The 14,575-nt window shown below is 47.7% G+C and overlaps 1 protein-coding gene across 19 annotated transcripts in view; it reads left to right on the forward strand.

Moving 5' to 3' along the window:
* Art3 (ADP-ribosyltransferase 3 (inactive)) overlaps positions 1–14,575 on the forward strand; it is a 119,152-nt gene that overhangs the window by 85,117 nt on the left and 19,460 nt on the right. For 16 of the 19 annotated variants that reach the window (XM_050149790.1, XM_050149787.1, XM_050149776.1 and 13 more), the window contains 2 exons: positions 3,875–3,952; positions 8,406–9,111. In XM_050149790.1, coding sequence (XP_050005747.1) covers positions 3,884–3,952; positions 8,406–9,111 — 775 coding nt within the window. In that variant the 5' untranslated portion in view covers positions 3,875–3,883. Of the gene's footprint in view, positions 1–2,716; positions 2,830–3,390; positions 3,410–3,466; positions 3,486–3,874; positions 3,953–8,405; positions 9,112–14,575 lie in introns of those variants that run through there. The other 3 variants (XM_050149788.1, XM_050149791.1, XM_050149793.1) reach the window with 3 other exon arrangements.

Here is a 14,575-nt window from a genome sequence, read left to right on the forward strand (position 1 = left end):
AAAAAAAAAAAAAAAAAAAAAAAAAAAAAAAAAAAAAAAAAAAAAAAAAAAAAAAAAAAACCTATAAATAAACAATGCTGGTAATTTCTTCATTTTTTTACATGTATGGATGTTTTGCTTGCATGTATGTCTGTGCAGGACATGTATGCAGGGCCCTTGGAGACACCAACAGCTGCCATGTGGGCGATGGGAATCAAACCCAGGTCCTCTGGAAGAGCAGCCAGTGCTCTTGACTGCTGAGCCATCTCCATAGCCCCAGTGACCAATTTCTTCCCTAAAAAAACGAGGGTAGTGGATGTAAGGCGCTTGGTTTGTGAGTGTGAAGACCAAGTTCAGATGTCTAACCCACACAGAACCCAGGAGCGGTGTTGTGCATGGGTAAATCCCAGCACTGGGGAGGCAGAGGCAGCAGAGTCCTTGGAGCCACTGGCCAGCCAGCCTGGCCATACCATTCCCAGGTTCAGTGAGGTATCCTCTCTAAAAAGATGAAATGGAGATTGATTGAGGATGGCCACCAGTGTTGAACTCAGGCTCTTTCCCAGCCTCACACGAGCTTTTCTGCGTTTACCCATGTGCACACACATGCACACTCACACTCACACGTGTGCAAACTGAGACTCACTTGCAGTTTTTCAAAGCATGCTGTACACCTTGAGGCAGAGTACTTTTCCCTTCGTTGCTGCCCACACCACCTCTTGTGGCTGTATTAGCCCTGAACTCCGCTTCAGGGAAACAGGACATGAAGGGACAAGGGTGGTGTGAAAATTCTCCCAAGCAGGGAGATGCACGTTGGCCCAGCAGTACCCACAGTCATACTGCGGGCAGGGGGCATTGGCATAGAAGTGGGCAGATTTTCTGCCACACAGAGACATGTTTTTTATTTATTTTTTAAAGATTCATTTTTATTTTATGCCTCTTGATGTCTCACCTGTTTGTGTGTCAGTGTAAGGGTGTCAGATCCCCTGGAACCGGAGTTACAGACAGTTGTGAGCTGCCTTGTGGGTACTGGGACTTGAACCTGGGTCCTCCACAAGAGCTGTAAGAACCCCTAACCATTGAGCAATCTTTTCAGGCTTGTTTCCCCTGACTTTTGAATTCCATATAAGTCATGGAATGTGTACATATTTGTCTCTCATGTCAAATTTTGTGACATTTACCTACATAGTGATATATGCTAGAGTTTATTCATTTTTGAATGCTACGTAAAATTTCCGTATATAAACGTATTTCACAGTGTTTTCCATTTGGAGATACTCTGAGTAGTCACTGTCACTGTCTAGTCACGTGTCCTGATGTAAACATACACGGATGTCTATATCTGTGCTGGCTAGAGTTCTGTCACCTTGGCACAAGCTACAGTCGTCCGAGAGAAGGGAGATCCCGCTGTAGGCAAGCCCGTAGGGCGTTTCCTTATTTAGTGATTGGTGGGGAAAGGGTCAGCCAGCTATCCCTGGGCTGGTAGCCCTGGTTCTGTAAGGAAGCAGGCTGAGCAAGCCACAAGGAACAAGCCAGTAGCTTCTGCATGGGCTCCTGGCTCCAGGTTGGGCTCCTGCCCTGACTTCTTCCAGCAGTGAACAGTGTGTGTTGTGGAAGTGGAAGCCAAATAAACCCTTTCCTCCCCAAGTCGCTTTTAGTCATGGTGTTTCCTCACGGGAACTGTAACCCTAATCAGGACCGAGCTCAAGGTTGTTTTTATCTGTAGTCCCTGACGGTTGTGCCCGTCCATTGTAGGCTTTGCCCTGAGCGCCGTCATGGGGGTTTCTGATGCTGTGATAGACACCAGAACCAAAAGCAACTTGAGAGGAAAGAGTCTCTGTCATCTCATACCTGCAGGAAGAGTCCATCAGAAAGTGACTTTCCACAGGAACTCAAACAGGAAGCAACCTGGAGCCAGGAGCTGATGCAGAGTCCATGGAGGGGTGCTGCTTATTGGCTTGTTCCCCATGGGCTACTCAGCCTGCTTTCTATAGAAGCCAGGACCATTAGTCCAGGGATGGCATCACCCACAATGGGCTGGGCCCTCCCCCATTAATCACTGATTAAGGAGATGCCCTACGGGTTTGCCTGCAGCGGGATCTTATACAGGCATTTTCTCAACTGAGGCTCCCTCCTCTCAGATGACCGGATCTTGTGCCAAGCTGACAGAAATCTAACCAGCACCTGGGCCTTACTCAAGAGTTCTAGATGTAGGCCTTCCCAGCTCCCTTCCTCCTCAGCATTCCCGGCAGACTTCTATTGGATTTCGTTCATTCTGAGCAGGTCTTTCCGGGATGTGTTTGGTGCATACACACGTTGGTTTATTTTATTAGATTGTGAACACTCTTTGGTACTTTGTTTGTCTAACCCAACACCCGAAATACACGGTATCTGAACTATAGTTATCTAGTTGAGCGAGTGCTGACAGCCACCACTGTTGACAATGTTTAGCAAACAAGCCCTCTTTGTTATGGTATCATCTAATAGAGGACAGTCAAGCCTTAGCTCTGACATGGGTCAGTGTTGGGAAGGGAGTCCATCACCAGGCTCAGAACTGAGCATGCTCCGTGGCAGGGGGCATTGCTGTGGATTCTCAGGCCTCTTGGAGATTTAAAGCCTTAACAGCAGAGGCTCCAGGGCGGAGTGTGGGGACCAGATATAAATAGCAGAACACAGTGAAGTAAGGTGCCACTGCCAAGCTACCACTAGGGGTGTTATAAAAAGAAAACCATCCCCAGGCAGCTCTCACTGTCAACAACACCCCATCCTGGAGGGACTATCACCACAGCTGAGCGTGGGAAGCAGTGTGAGCCGGGGCATCGTTTAAAATTCCCGCAAAGGCACAAACACCAGGTAAACATTGGATTTATTTGCTGAAATATGAAGACCAGGAAAACGCTGGCCCATAGCTGGCTTAGCACATGCTTGCTGTGTTATATTCCTTTTATTTTATTTTATTTTATTTTGAGAAAGTTTGACACAGAGTAACAATTTAAGATAACTGCAGGTATTTTAATAGTGCTAGACAAAAGAACTGCTTTTGAAAAGAGACAGGAACCTGGGGCCAAGATTAGTTACAAAAAGAAAGGCTATCCCTCCGTCCCCGGAATCATTCGTTTCCCCCCTTCAAAATCTAGTGACTGGCAAAAGAGAGGGAAACAGAGGTTTGTCTGAGTTACTGCAGTGTCAGCATTGCTGAAGTGTATGTATAGAAGAGACTGGAGGCCTTTCTCACTGAATTGAGTTAGTTACCGGCTCTGGATAGCTTCGGCCCGTGAGGATTCTTGTCCTCCACAAGTATTTGAATGGATACTGGGCGTTCAGCCAGCGGGCCGCTAGGATCTAGTCAGAATCACTGCCTTTCCTAACTCCAGAACACTGCGCACTTGCTCAACCTTGGTTGTGAGGAGCTGGAGGAAGGGGGTCACCTCAGGTAGTCCACTCTGTCCTGCTGCTGACCTCACCCGTTCCCTCCTGCCCTGACGGGCATGCTCTAACTTGCCCAGCAGGTGGGAGAATGGAAGCCACACGGGGAAATTTCCTGACCGTTCTCAGAAACTGGGGGTTAGGGGAGCGGTTAGAGAGTGTGGTAGTTTTAGTGTGTAGTTTCCTGTGCATGCTCAGGGGAGATTTAGAGTCGGGAAGACTTGTGCCCAGGGGCGACTCTGGTGGGAAAGGCGTGTCTAGAGTTGCGTAGAGGTGGAAGCACCGAAGTTCCCTAAGGCTTTATTGGACCTCTAGATAAAATCGAATGGCTCTCACAGCCACAGGAATGTCCTCAATAATCTTTCCTATGATCAGAATGACTGCCCACATGAAAATGTACACAGCATGTTCTTTCGCTCTTTCCCCCCTAAACCTCTCTGCTAACTGAGTTAAAATTCTCATTCTCATTTAGAAGAGAAAAATGAAGATGGGACATTTTGAAATGGTCACTACCCTGCTGGCAGCCATGACTCTAATGGACGTCTTCCAGGTAATGCTGGGAATGCGCTCGCTGGGATGGGAGCCTGTAACATTGCCCGAGGAATCTGCACTGAGAGAAGCCACTAGGCAAATTAGCTTGTGAGTAGTTTCCCCTTCGTTTTGCAGGTGATACATACATACGTTAAGTGTAGAAAGTTAAGAAATTAAAATAAACCAAGAGAACAGAAAAAATTTAACCATAAGCTCCCCCACTCATAGGGAGAGACTCATAGGGGGTAGTGGAGATAGCTTACATGACTCTGGTCTCTGTGTGTACAATTTGTTTAAAACGTAGATTAATACTGAACATCATACTTTAACCTTGCCTTTGAGTCATAGTGCAGTGCATTTCCATGTCAACAAATATTCTGGAAATATCGTGTGTGCTCCAAATAATGCCACAGTGTTTGATTCCATGTTTGCTATTAGACTACATAATGACTGTTCACTTGTCGCCTTACCTATCGAAATCTTCTGATTTTATTTGCTATTCAATGTTTAAAAGCTAATATACTTTATGTATTGTATGAGACAGGCATCTCACATGCCTTTTTAAAGATACCTTAAATTTAAAAACTGTATCGATTTTTAGAGCTTTGGCCCACTCTCTAGAGCATTATTGCATGTTCTGCGGCCTGCGCAGTCTGTTGCTTGCTCTTTAACTTGAGGCATTGTGCTGGTTTGGAAGAAAATAGCCCCCAAATGGGATGGCACCATTAGCAGATGTGGCCTTGTTGGAGTAGGTGTGGTCTTGTTGGAGGAAGTGTGTCATTGAAGGCAGGTTTAGGAGTCTCATGTATGCTCGAGCCACACCCAGTGAGTCTACTTCCTGTTGGCTGCATATCAACCTGTAGCAGCTCCTTCTCCAGCACCATGTCTTCCTGCACTCTGCCATGATGATAATGGACTAAACCTCTGAAACTTGTAAACTACCACCTCAGTTAAATGTTTTCCTTTATAAGAGGTGCCATGGTCATGGTGTCTCTTCACAGCAACAGAAACCCTAAGACAGAGGTTCGTACCAGAGACTAGAATATTGCTGTGAAAGGCCTGAGCATGCTTTTGTCTGAAGGAATATGACCCTAAGCCAGGCGGTGAAGGGCAGAAAGCTGGTGAAGATGTAATTGAATGAGGGGACTGTGTTTTAGCCCCAGCAAACAGCAGAGCTTGGCAGCTTCAGCCATGTGGTTCTGGCTTTAGAGTCAAGGATAGAAGAAAGGCATTATGGAACCTTCCTCCCTGACTAAGAAAAGCCACCAAGGCCAGGCATGTGTCAGGGGAGTCTTTGAATGGAAGCCTAGAAAGGCCATTCCATGAAACTATGAAGTTGGAACCTAGATTGCCTTGGAGAACCCAAGATGTTGGAGATACCAGAATCATGGGATACCTGCCAAGGAGAGCTGCTAACAGGGAGTGGAACCAGCCCAGGAGGAAGAAGTGTGGTGTGGTCAACAGAGCTGGAAGGAGTTGGAGATGTGAAATTGTTTTGACATCAGACTTGGAGACGCAGAGTCTGGAGTTTGCACAGCTGGTTTTGGTCTTGCCTTGGTCCAGTATCTCATCCCTGTGCTCCCTTCCCTGTGCTTTGGAGCAGTAATGCATATCCTGTGTCATTGTACATTGGAAGTATGTGATCTGTTTTATTTCGATTTTAATAGGGGCTTACAGTTAAAGGGATTGCATGAATCTCAGAAGAGACTTTGAATTTTAGACTTTTAAATAAGTTTGAAACTGTTATAGACTTTGGGATCTTTTGAAGTTGGACTGAATGCATTTTGTATTATATGACTACAAGCCTTTGGAGGTCAGGGAGTAGAATGTAGTGCTTTGAAAGAAAATGGCCCCCAAACGGAGTGGCACTAATGGGAGGTGTGGCCTTGTTGGAGTAGGTGTGGTCCTGTTAGGGAGAGTATGTCACGGTGGAGGTGGGTTTAGAGGATTCATATATGCTCAAGCCACACCCAGTGAGACAGTCTACTTCCTGTTGCCCGCATATCAACCTGTAGCAGCTCCTTCTCCAGCACCATGTCTGCCTTCACGCTGCCATGATGATAATGGACTAAACCTCTGAAACTGCAAGCCCACCACCTCAAATAAATGTTTTCCTTTATAAGAGTCACTGTGGTCATGGCGTCTCTTCACAGCAAGGGAAACCCTAACTAAGACAGATATATAATTGAGATCCCCTTAAAAACGTTTTAAGCCCCACTCTTTAGTGGTTTTTAGTGTCTCTGCGATGTTGTCTAGCAGTAACTGGGGTGACATAGCTCGTCACCCCTCTCGAGAGAAGCACTTTGCTCCTGGGAAGTCAGTTCCCTGCCCTCCTCCCCTCTTCTCGGGCAGCCGGTGACTTTATGCTGACTATGAATAGAATTGCCAAGAATTTCTGTGTATGCGTTTCTGTATAAATGTTTCCAATTCTCCTCTATATTTATTCTCTGGGGACTCATACAAGCACTGTTGCTAGCCTTATGTAGTATTTACATGAATACCTAGTTTTACCTATGTAAGTGAACGTGGATTAGCCAGGCTGTGCTATACTGAATGACAGAATCGCACATTATTTTGAACATAGTTTCATGGGTATATATGTAGAGTAGGGTCGCTGGGTTAGCATAACTTCCTGTTCAAGTCCTTGAAGTTCTCTGCAGCACCTTCCCCGCTAACTCAGCCACCTCGTGTTTGCTTCTCATTTTCCTGCTCTGCCCTTGGATTGTTTTGTCGTTATTTCCTTTCAGGTGGGCAGGACGCGGTGCCTTGTGCGGCTTTAATTTGCCTTTCAAGTACTGGCTTGCCGCACATCATATTAATATGTCTTAATGTTTTCCCATATAACTGGCTTCTTTTCCAAACCACCAAGGTCATCTCCACATATTTAAAATGAACTTCTGGTAGTTGAAGTTCCTCGCCATGAGCTTTTGTTTAGGTGGCTCTGTCAGAGGAAGAAAACATTATCAGCTCGCTCTGCTCGCCTTCCCTACGTACCTGCCCCTCCGTGTCCATTCATTTGTCCTGAATGGTGATGGCATTTAGGAGCTTTGCCCACCGCAAGGCACGCACTGTTCAGAACACACAATCAGCTCTGGTGTCTGGCCAGAAAGGCTTGCTGTCTAAAATTAGACATGTCAAGACTGCCCTGAGGCCTCGGGAAAAGACAGGGACATATTGGATCAACCCTGATGTGGCGTGAGGAATGTGGGAGGCAGTCTCCAGTCTGATGTCTTATGTTTCCGTCTTCAAGATAGATCACGCTTTGGAACTCAGGCTGAACTCTGGTACACTCTGTGCTACAGAGCAAAGTGCATTTCTTAGCTGTGAGACCCAAGGGACTTGATCGCTGAAGCTCAAGAAACTGACGGACAGACCCGGGAGCATGAGCGTCTCAGTGACACCCAGCTGGAAGTACCATGGCCAGGAACTGTGTCCGGAGCCGGCCCACTTAGTTATCTCTTTGGAAAATGTTTTCTTTTGTTTAGCAAAACTGGACTCTTTTAAAGGTGTTACATGTGGGCCTCATCATTGGAACATTCTAACGTTTTAGAAGCAACAGAACATTTTGGTTAAGAAGGTAGAACTCTGGAACCAGAGTGTCTGGGGTCAAATACCAACACCATGTCTCAGTATCTTAGTTTCCTTCTCTTTAAAGAAAAGGGTGGAAGGCAGGCTTGGGGCCGGAGAGATGGGTGGCCACGAGCACCTGAGAGAACCTGGGATGGGTTGCCAGCACCTGCAGGACTCACGAACCACTTGTACTCTAGTTACACTGATCTGATCTCCTCGGGCACAGGCACTCTGTGATGACTTCATGCACACACACAAAACACTAATGCTCATAAACTAAAAATAAACTTTTAAAATAAAATAAAAGGGTGTTAGTGATAGTACCCGTCCCAAGGGTTCCTGTAAGCATCACGCAAGGTAATTCATAGGGAGCATTTAGTGCCAGCACACAGAAAGGGGATGCTTGTGAGGCCGGGAGAGAAGACAGCCCTAGGGGTGCCTGAGACGGACGTGTCCACAAATGGCCATATGAACAGATGGTTCATTTAATGGTTCTAGGCAGTACTATTTGGTCTTAGACATGGATGACGGGTCTTTGGGCATCCAAACAAAGGGATCAAGTAGACAGTTGACAATCTTGGCCTTACATCCTCGTTCCCCTTCTAAGTGCCCTTAACTTTCTTTATCCCCCATGGGATTACAGGAGTGGCTGGTGGAGTTCCTAAACCTGCACCTGCAGTAGCCTGGGGCTCACAGTTTTAAAGGGAAAGAGGTGGGATTTTGGAGAGGGTTTTGGGATTGCTGGGCCTTGGGTACCTGCTTTTACTTGGGGCTGGAAGTGCATGTCAGAGTCGAGAGAAATACCCATAGCAATGGGATATACTTCATAGTTAAAAGGGGATGAGAGAGTGATATCAAATGAAATTCGATTTCAAGAGTGTTCCTTCCCTTTTGCTTTGAAGGTGAAGGCGGAACTGTTAGACATGGCGGAGGATTCATTTGACGACGAATACCTGAAGTGCAGCACCAGGATGGAAATTAAATATGTTCCGCAGCTGCTCAAGGAGGAGAGGGCAAGCCATGCGCTCCTGGAGACTGTGTGGGGTAATGCAGAGGTCCTGTGGAAATCTCGGAAGGCTCAGATCTCGCCCCCCATGAACTTCAAGGATCCCCACGGAATAGCCCTGACGGCGTTCGTAACGGAGGCTCAAGCACAGACCCCCTTTTACCACGAGTTCAACAGGGCTGTGACGCTGATGGGCCAGTCCCGGAAAGACTACATCTATGACTTTCCCTTCAAGGCCTTTCATTTTTACCTGGTAAGAGCCCTGCAGATGCTGAGAAGACCTTGTGAGGACAGCTACAAAGAGGTGGTGTACCTCACACGCCCAGACACTTCCATACTCGAAGAGCAAACCCAAGCCCGGCTGGGCAACTTCACACTGGCTTATTCAGCCAAACCCCCGACAGCTGGCAACGAACCATTGCTAACCATCTACACCTGCTATGGGGTTGACGTGGGAAGATTTTTTGAGAAGAAAAGAGGAGGAGTTGTTTTAATACCTCTGAGTGAGGTTTTTCAAGTGTCGCAGGAAGGAGCCAGCAATAACCTTCTTCTCCAGAGCATAAATAGGACCTGCAGCTACTACGAGTGTGCGTACCTTGGGGGTGAGTGTCTCAGTCGTGATCCGGGTCTTTCTGAGAGGAAAGGAGTGGGGTGCAGGCCCAGGAGAGAAGTGTGTGCTTGCAAGGAGAGACGACACCAGCCATTTGCAGTATCACACTCTCGGACCGCGTCTTATCCACAGCTCGGGTGTTGTCTAATACGCATACTTAACTACTAAAATTAAAAAACGAAGCAGTACAGAGGTGAAGAAAAGCCCATTTTGCCGTGAAAGGTTTGGCAATGGTCAGAAACATTTTTGGTTGTCACAACTCAGGAAGAGGTGGGATTGCTGGCCAGGAATGGCTAAACAATTCTTCAGACCCTGCCAAAACAAAGAGTTATCGGGTCTAAAATGTCAGCAGTACTGGTGTTGAGAAATCCCATTACAAGTCATACAGTAAAAACAGTCCATCCCGTTTCCAGGTCTCGCTGGTATCCATTCTAAATCATGTTAGCTATTTTTTTTTCAGGTCTACACCATCATGTTTGTAAATGAATAGCATGCTTTTATTATTTCTTGATTTAAATATTTTTAGATGTGGTCTAAATATTTCCAGTAGAGTGTTTGGCTTTCTTGCACCATGTATCTTTTTTTTTTTTTTTTGTATTTCTGGGCCAATGATGCAGGCTTGTAATCCCAGCTTCTCAGGAGGTTGAGGCAGAAGGGTCGAGCTCAAGGCCTACCTGGAGTACAGAGTGAATTCAAGGCCAGGCTGGGCAACTTAGCGAGACCCTGTCTCAGACAGCAATAGGTTAGTGATAGAATGCTGGCCTTGCTTGCACAAGACCCCGGGTTGCGGTTCCCAAGGATTCTAAAAGAGTCATCTTTCTGTCAGCTTTAGCAGAAAACCTAATAGTTTTCACTGGCTACGACCAGGCTTTTGGGGACCATGGCTCCTCTATGTCCTTAGTAACTCAGGCTGTCTTTCTGTGCCACTGGTTTGGGAATTCACATGTGTGTCGAGGCATCGGTTTGTATCCAAGACAGAGACAGGAGGGGGACTGTCAGCCAGAGTTCTACCTGTGTCTCAGGAACGTGAGAGCTACACCAACCAACCACTGACCGCTTCATACAGGAAGGAGGAAATCACTTCTGCCGCCTCTGTAATGCAGGAAGAAAGGGGGTTAGAAATGGCCTAGATGCTGGTGCACATCTGTGATCCCAGCATGCAGGAAAGGGATGAGGATCTTGGGTCTGGGTCTAGCCTGGGATATTCAGAGATTGCGCCTCCAAAAGAAAAAAGCCAGTTATTAGGTCAGTAACCACAAAGGGTCCGATGACTACTGTCTCCTTCCGCAATAGTCTGGCGACTCCACCATCGTCTGTGTGCGCTTGGTCCAGTAGATTGGCGGGGTTTTTTGTTGTTGTTGGTTTTGCCCCCCCCCCGTACTTCCTTTGCTCGGGTGATTTGTGACTTCATTTTAAATATCATATTAATAATTCATCCCAGATCCTATGGTAGAAATAGCAATCACTCCTGTACATCCATCTTCCCACCCCTGGACATATGATCTCTTCATATATTCATTACCCCCCGCCCCCTGGATGTACCTGCCCGGATTCCCATGTCCTGCTCTAGGCTGTGCTCCTAGGCTCACTGAAGGTCCTGCAGTCTCTTTGCACCACCAGCCTGGGGTTGTGCTTCTCCCCACAGTCCTGCTCGCGATTTTCACTTCTTCCCCAAGTTATTCCTTTGTTTGGGGAGAGGGCAAGTGTTGACCACAGTTTTCTGAGAAATGGTACCTTGAGGCAAATTTCCTAAGACCGCCTGTGTGATCTGCCTCTAAGCTCAGATAGTAGTTTCTGTAACCTCCCATGTCCTTGCATGGCTCTAGGGACTTGGACCCGACTGGGAGGTGGGGAGGGAATGAAGACAAGACAGAGAAGCAGACAGACAGACAGACAGACACAGAGAGAAATAGCTAGGATTGAGCAATCTGGTTCTCAGTGAGAAACCCCAGCACCCTAGAAACTCAGCGTGCTGTTATGTAGATTGAAGAGGGTACTGCACACAGCTGAACTGGCAGGTGGGGTTATTACATACTGATAATTAGGGGTTGGGGTTTATGGTGTACAGCTGGATCAAGGGGCCGGGCCTCGCTCATCTCAGCTGGAGGGTCTCTGCAGGTCCGAAGGCTCTAAACACCTGAGGGGACAAAGCTGTGGCAGCCATCGTCTGTACGCTAACACTCACACTTGGTCCTTGGGGAAGGCTTTGCCATCCCTTCCAGCTGAGGCTACCGGCTCCTTGACAGGGCTGTGCAGAATCACTCTGATTGTCCAGACTTTGGATGAGTCCTGGTGTGGTTTTGCTGTCATGGTTTTTAATGGTGCTGAGGCCAGAACATGCTAGGAAAGTCCTTTAGCACTGAGCTATGTGGATCCCAGCCGAAGAGCTGATCGCTTTATTCTGGAAGTCTTAGGACATTCTCTTTATCTGCAGCATTCTGAAATGCTAAGGTTTTGTGTCTTGCTGTATGTGAATACAGGGTTAAAAACAACCCCACCATCCTCCCTCCGATGAGAATGACTGGATTCTTTGTAGCTGTTTTTTTTGTAATGTGCTAAGGGCAGGATGATGGCACTATACCCAACGCTGCCTGTGGTAAACAAAGCCTTAGATGGTGAAGTACATGCCAGCAGGAGGATTAGGAAGGGACCTAAGTTCCTGGGCCAGAACGCCATGGTTTCAAACTTCCTCAAAGCGGTGCCGCATGTCCAGGTTCTCTCCTTGTGGAGCTGGAAGCAGCAGGACTCAGGGACCGATCTGTCCTACAGTGGTCTGTTCAGGAGTTACTGTGTCTCAAGTCGCCTCCCGCAATTAAGGAGGGTGGAGCTAAAGACCACTTAGAGGACTTCACTTGAGAAGACATTGACTGCTTCCTGTTGTGTGCACCGCCTTGCATTCACCTACAGTTAGCAAGGAGCTGGTCTTTGGGTCTTTGTGGCTACTAACTGAACTAGCAGTGGATGCTACAGTTGGCTTCAGACACAGGGAAGACTTTAGGTCTTGACTCTTGTGCCCAGTGCATGGAGATAGATGGGTGGGTAGGACAATGCTGAGGACAGGGATGCTCAGTCGGGATGCTGACAGAAGCCATGCTGAGGAGAGGGATGCTCAGTCAGGATGCAGACGGAAGTCATGCTGAAGAGAGGGATGCTCAGTCGGGATGCAGATGGAAGCCATGCAGCCCTTGCTGGGCTGAGGTTGCAGGCTTTCAGGAAGTGTTCTCAGGGCCTTCCACTTCCCTCCTGTACTTTCCTTGTTGTTGAGAGTGAATAGCCCCTTAATTACTCTAGGCACCTGTTACATCTGATGCTGACCATTCTTCTTGGGTGATGTCAACACAAGCAAACAGATTATATTAAAACATCCATCCCCTTCACCCTTTATCTACTGGCCATAGCCCCAAACCAGGACAGCCAGAGCCAGCTTATACCGGAGTTGCATCTTTTTCCTGTTCCTTTTCCATCACAGCGTCACCGTGACTTAAAATTGGCCACAGTTGAGTTACTTGTTATTTCTCCCTATCCATGGGGGTGATATGTTCCAAGACCCCCAGTGGGTGCCGGGAACCATGGGTAATCGCAAACCCTGCATGGACTGGGTATTTGTCTATAATGCACACTCATGAGAAAGCTCAATTTATAGGTTAGGTACAGTAAGAGTTTAATAACAATTCTAATTCTAATAATTACAGCTGTATGCTGTACTAGGCCTTCTGCAAATGCCATCTCTCTTGAAGGGCTGTTTGCAGGCTCCAGCTGACCACTGGTGACTGAGGCCATAGAAGGTTCGACTCTGGGGAAAGGGAACATGGAAACAAGTAAGCTATAAACCACGGCCTCCCCTCCCCCCACTGAGTGTGTTTAACTTCTCTAGAACATCACAGTCAGAATCCCAGTCGCAGCTGGACTGTAGAAATCATACCTATTTTGGTGCCCCTGATGCATTCAGGCAAATGCCGTTTATGGAGGCCCTGGTTATGTAAAAGCTCTGGACACCAACCATATTTAGCACTGGTACCAAGCTGATGGCTGGGGTGGGCAGTGAAACCCACAGAGTCCATGTTTGTGAGATGAGTTGTGATGCAACAAAAGAAACCGAAAGATGATCTTGTGGATTGATTCTGAACGAGCCAGGGGCTCAAGGCTCTCCTGGCGCTGTATGAGCCTGTCTGTGTAGGAGGAAAATGAGGACGCAGGGAGGTCGTTTCACAGGTCAGTGTTCAGCCAAGCCAAAGGAGGCGCTTGTGGGGGCTCATCTGTACCATGTTTGCAGGGCTCCCACCAAGTCAGCTACAGCTTTTGCCTCTTGATTGAAAGCAAGGCTGAGGGCAGGGTTTAGCCATAAACTAGCTCTGTGCTGCCACCTAGAGACAGCCAATGGGAGTGTACAGTCAGAACTTCCTTAGGTACTGCTGAGTGGTAGAACACTTGCTAGCAAGCCATAGCCCCTTGGGTACCAGCCACCCTCCAGCACGGGGGGGGGGGGGGAAACAGACAAAAGCTGTGGTTCTGGATGGGAAAAGGCAATGTCTCTGAAAGGTATTGAAATTTATTAAACTTAGCATGCTGGCATAGTCAGATAACTGTAACTGGATTTGGGGGGCTGTGGGTCAGTTATGAATCCCTAAGAGAAAGCAAGTTGTAGGGTTCCTTGTGGCCCTGTAGTGCCAATGCAATAGGTTTACAGAAGAAGACCAACGAGCAGAGAAACAGAACACGCCATCCTAGAACCTGATCGACCGACCTTCCTTCCTTCCTTCCTTCCTTCCTTCCTTCCTTCCTTCCTTCCTTCCTTCCTTCCTTCCAATGGTTTCTATGTGTAATAGTCTTGCCTGTCCTGGAATTCACTCTGTAGACGGGGCTGGCCTCAAACTCACCGAGATCCACCTGCCTCTGCCTCCCAAGTGCTGGGTTAAAGGCATGCGCCACCACTGTCCAGCTGGGGTTTTCTTCTAAAGATTTATTTATTTATATAGTATCCTGCCTGTAGTCCAGAAGAGGGCACCAAATCAGTTGTGAGCCACCGCGTGGTTGCTGGGAATTGAACTCAGGAAGAGCAGTCAGTGCTCCTAACTGCTGAGCCATCTCTTCAGCCCCCCAGCTGGGGTTTTCTTATAGTGGTTTTTGTTTTGTCTTGAGATAGGGTCTCTATTATTCCTTTAAAATGGCGGCGGGGCGGGCGTGGGTGTGTGGACAAACACGGGATAGACGGACGCAAAGGAAGAGACGGACACGCGGCTCCCACGTGGGTGTGTTTTAATGGGGAGAGGGGAACACAGTAAGGGGTGGGACGTGCGACACACAAGGGTAGGGGGGAAAAGGGTCAAGAGGGGGGCCAAGAGGGGGGAAACCTCGTGGACCTTCGCTTTTAACGGGGGGCGCAAGGTTATCTGGGAGGAATGGCCTTCACCTGGGCGTGGCCAGCACGCACACAGGTGATGGTAATCCAGGAGAAG

This window comes from Alexandromys fortis, unplaced genomic scaffold (assembly GCF_014885135.2).
Source record: "Alexandromys fortis isolate MF-2015 unplaced genomic scaffold, M_Fortis_MF-2015_v1.1 scaffold_0, whole genome shotgun sequence".
Lineage (NCBI taxonomy): Eukaryota > Metazoa > Chordata > Mammalia > Rodentia > Cricetidae > Alexandromys > Alexandromys fortis.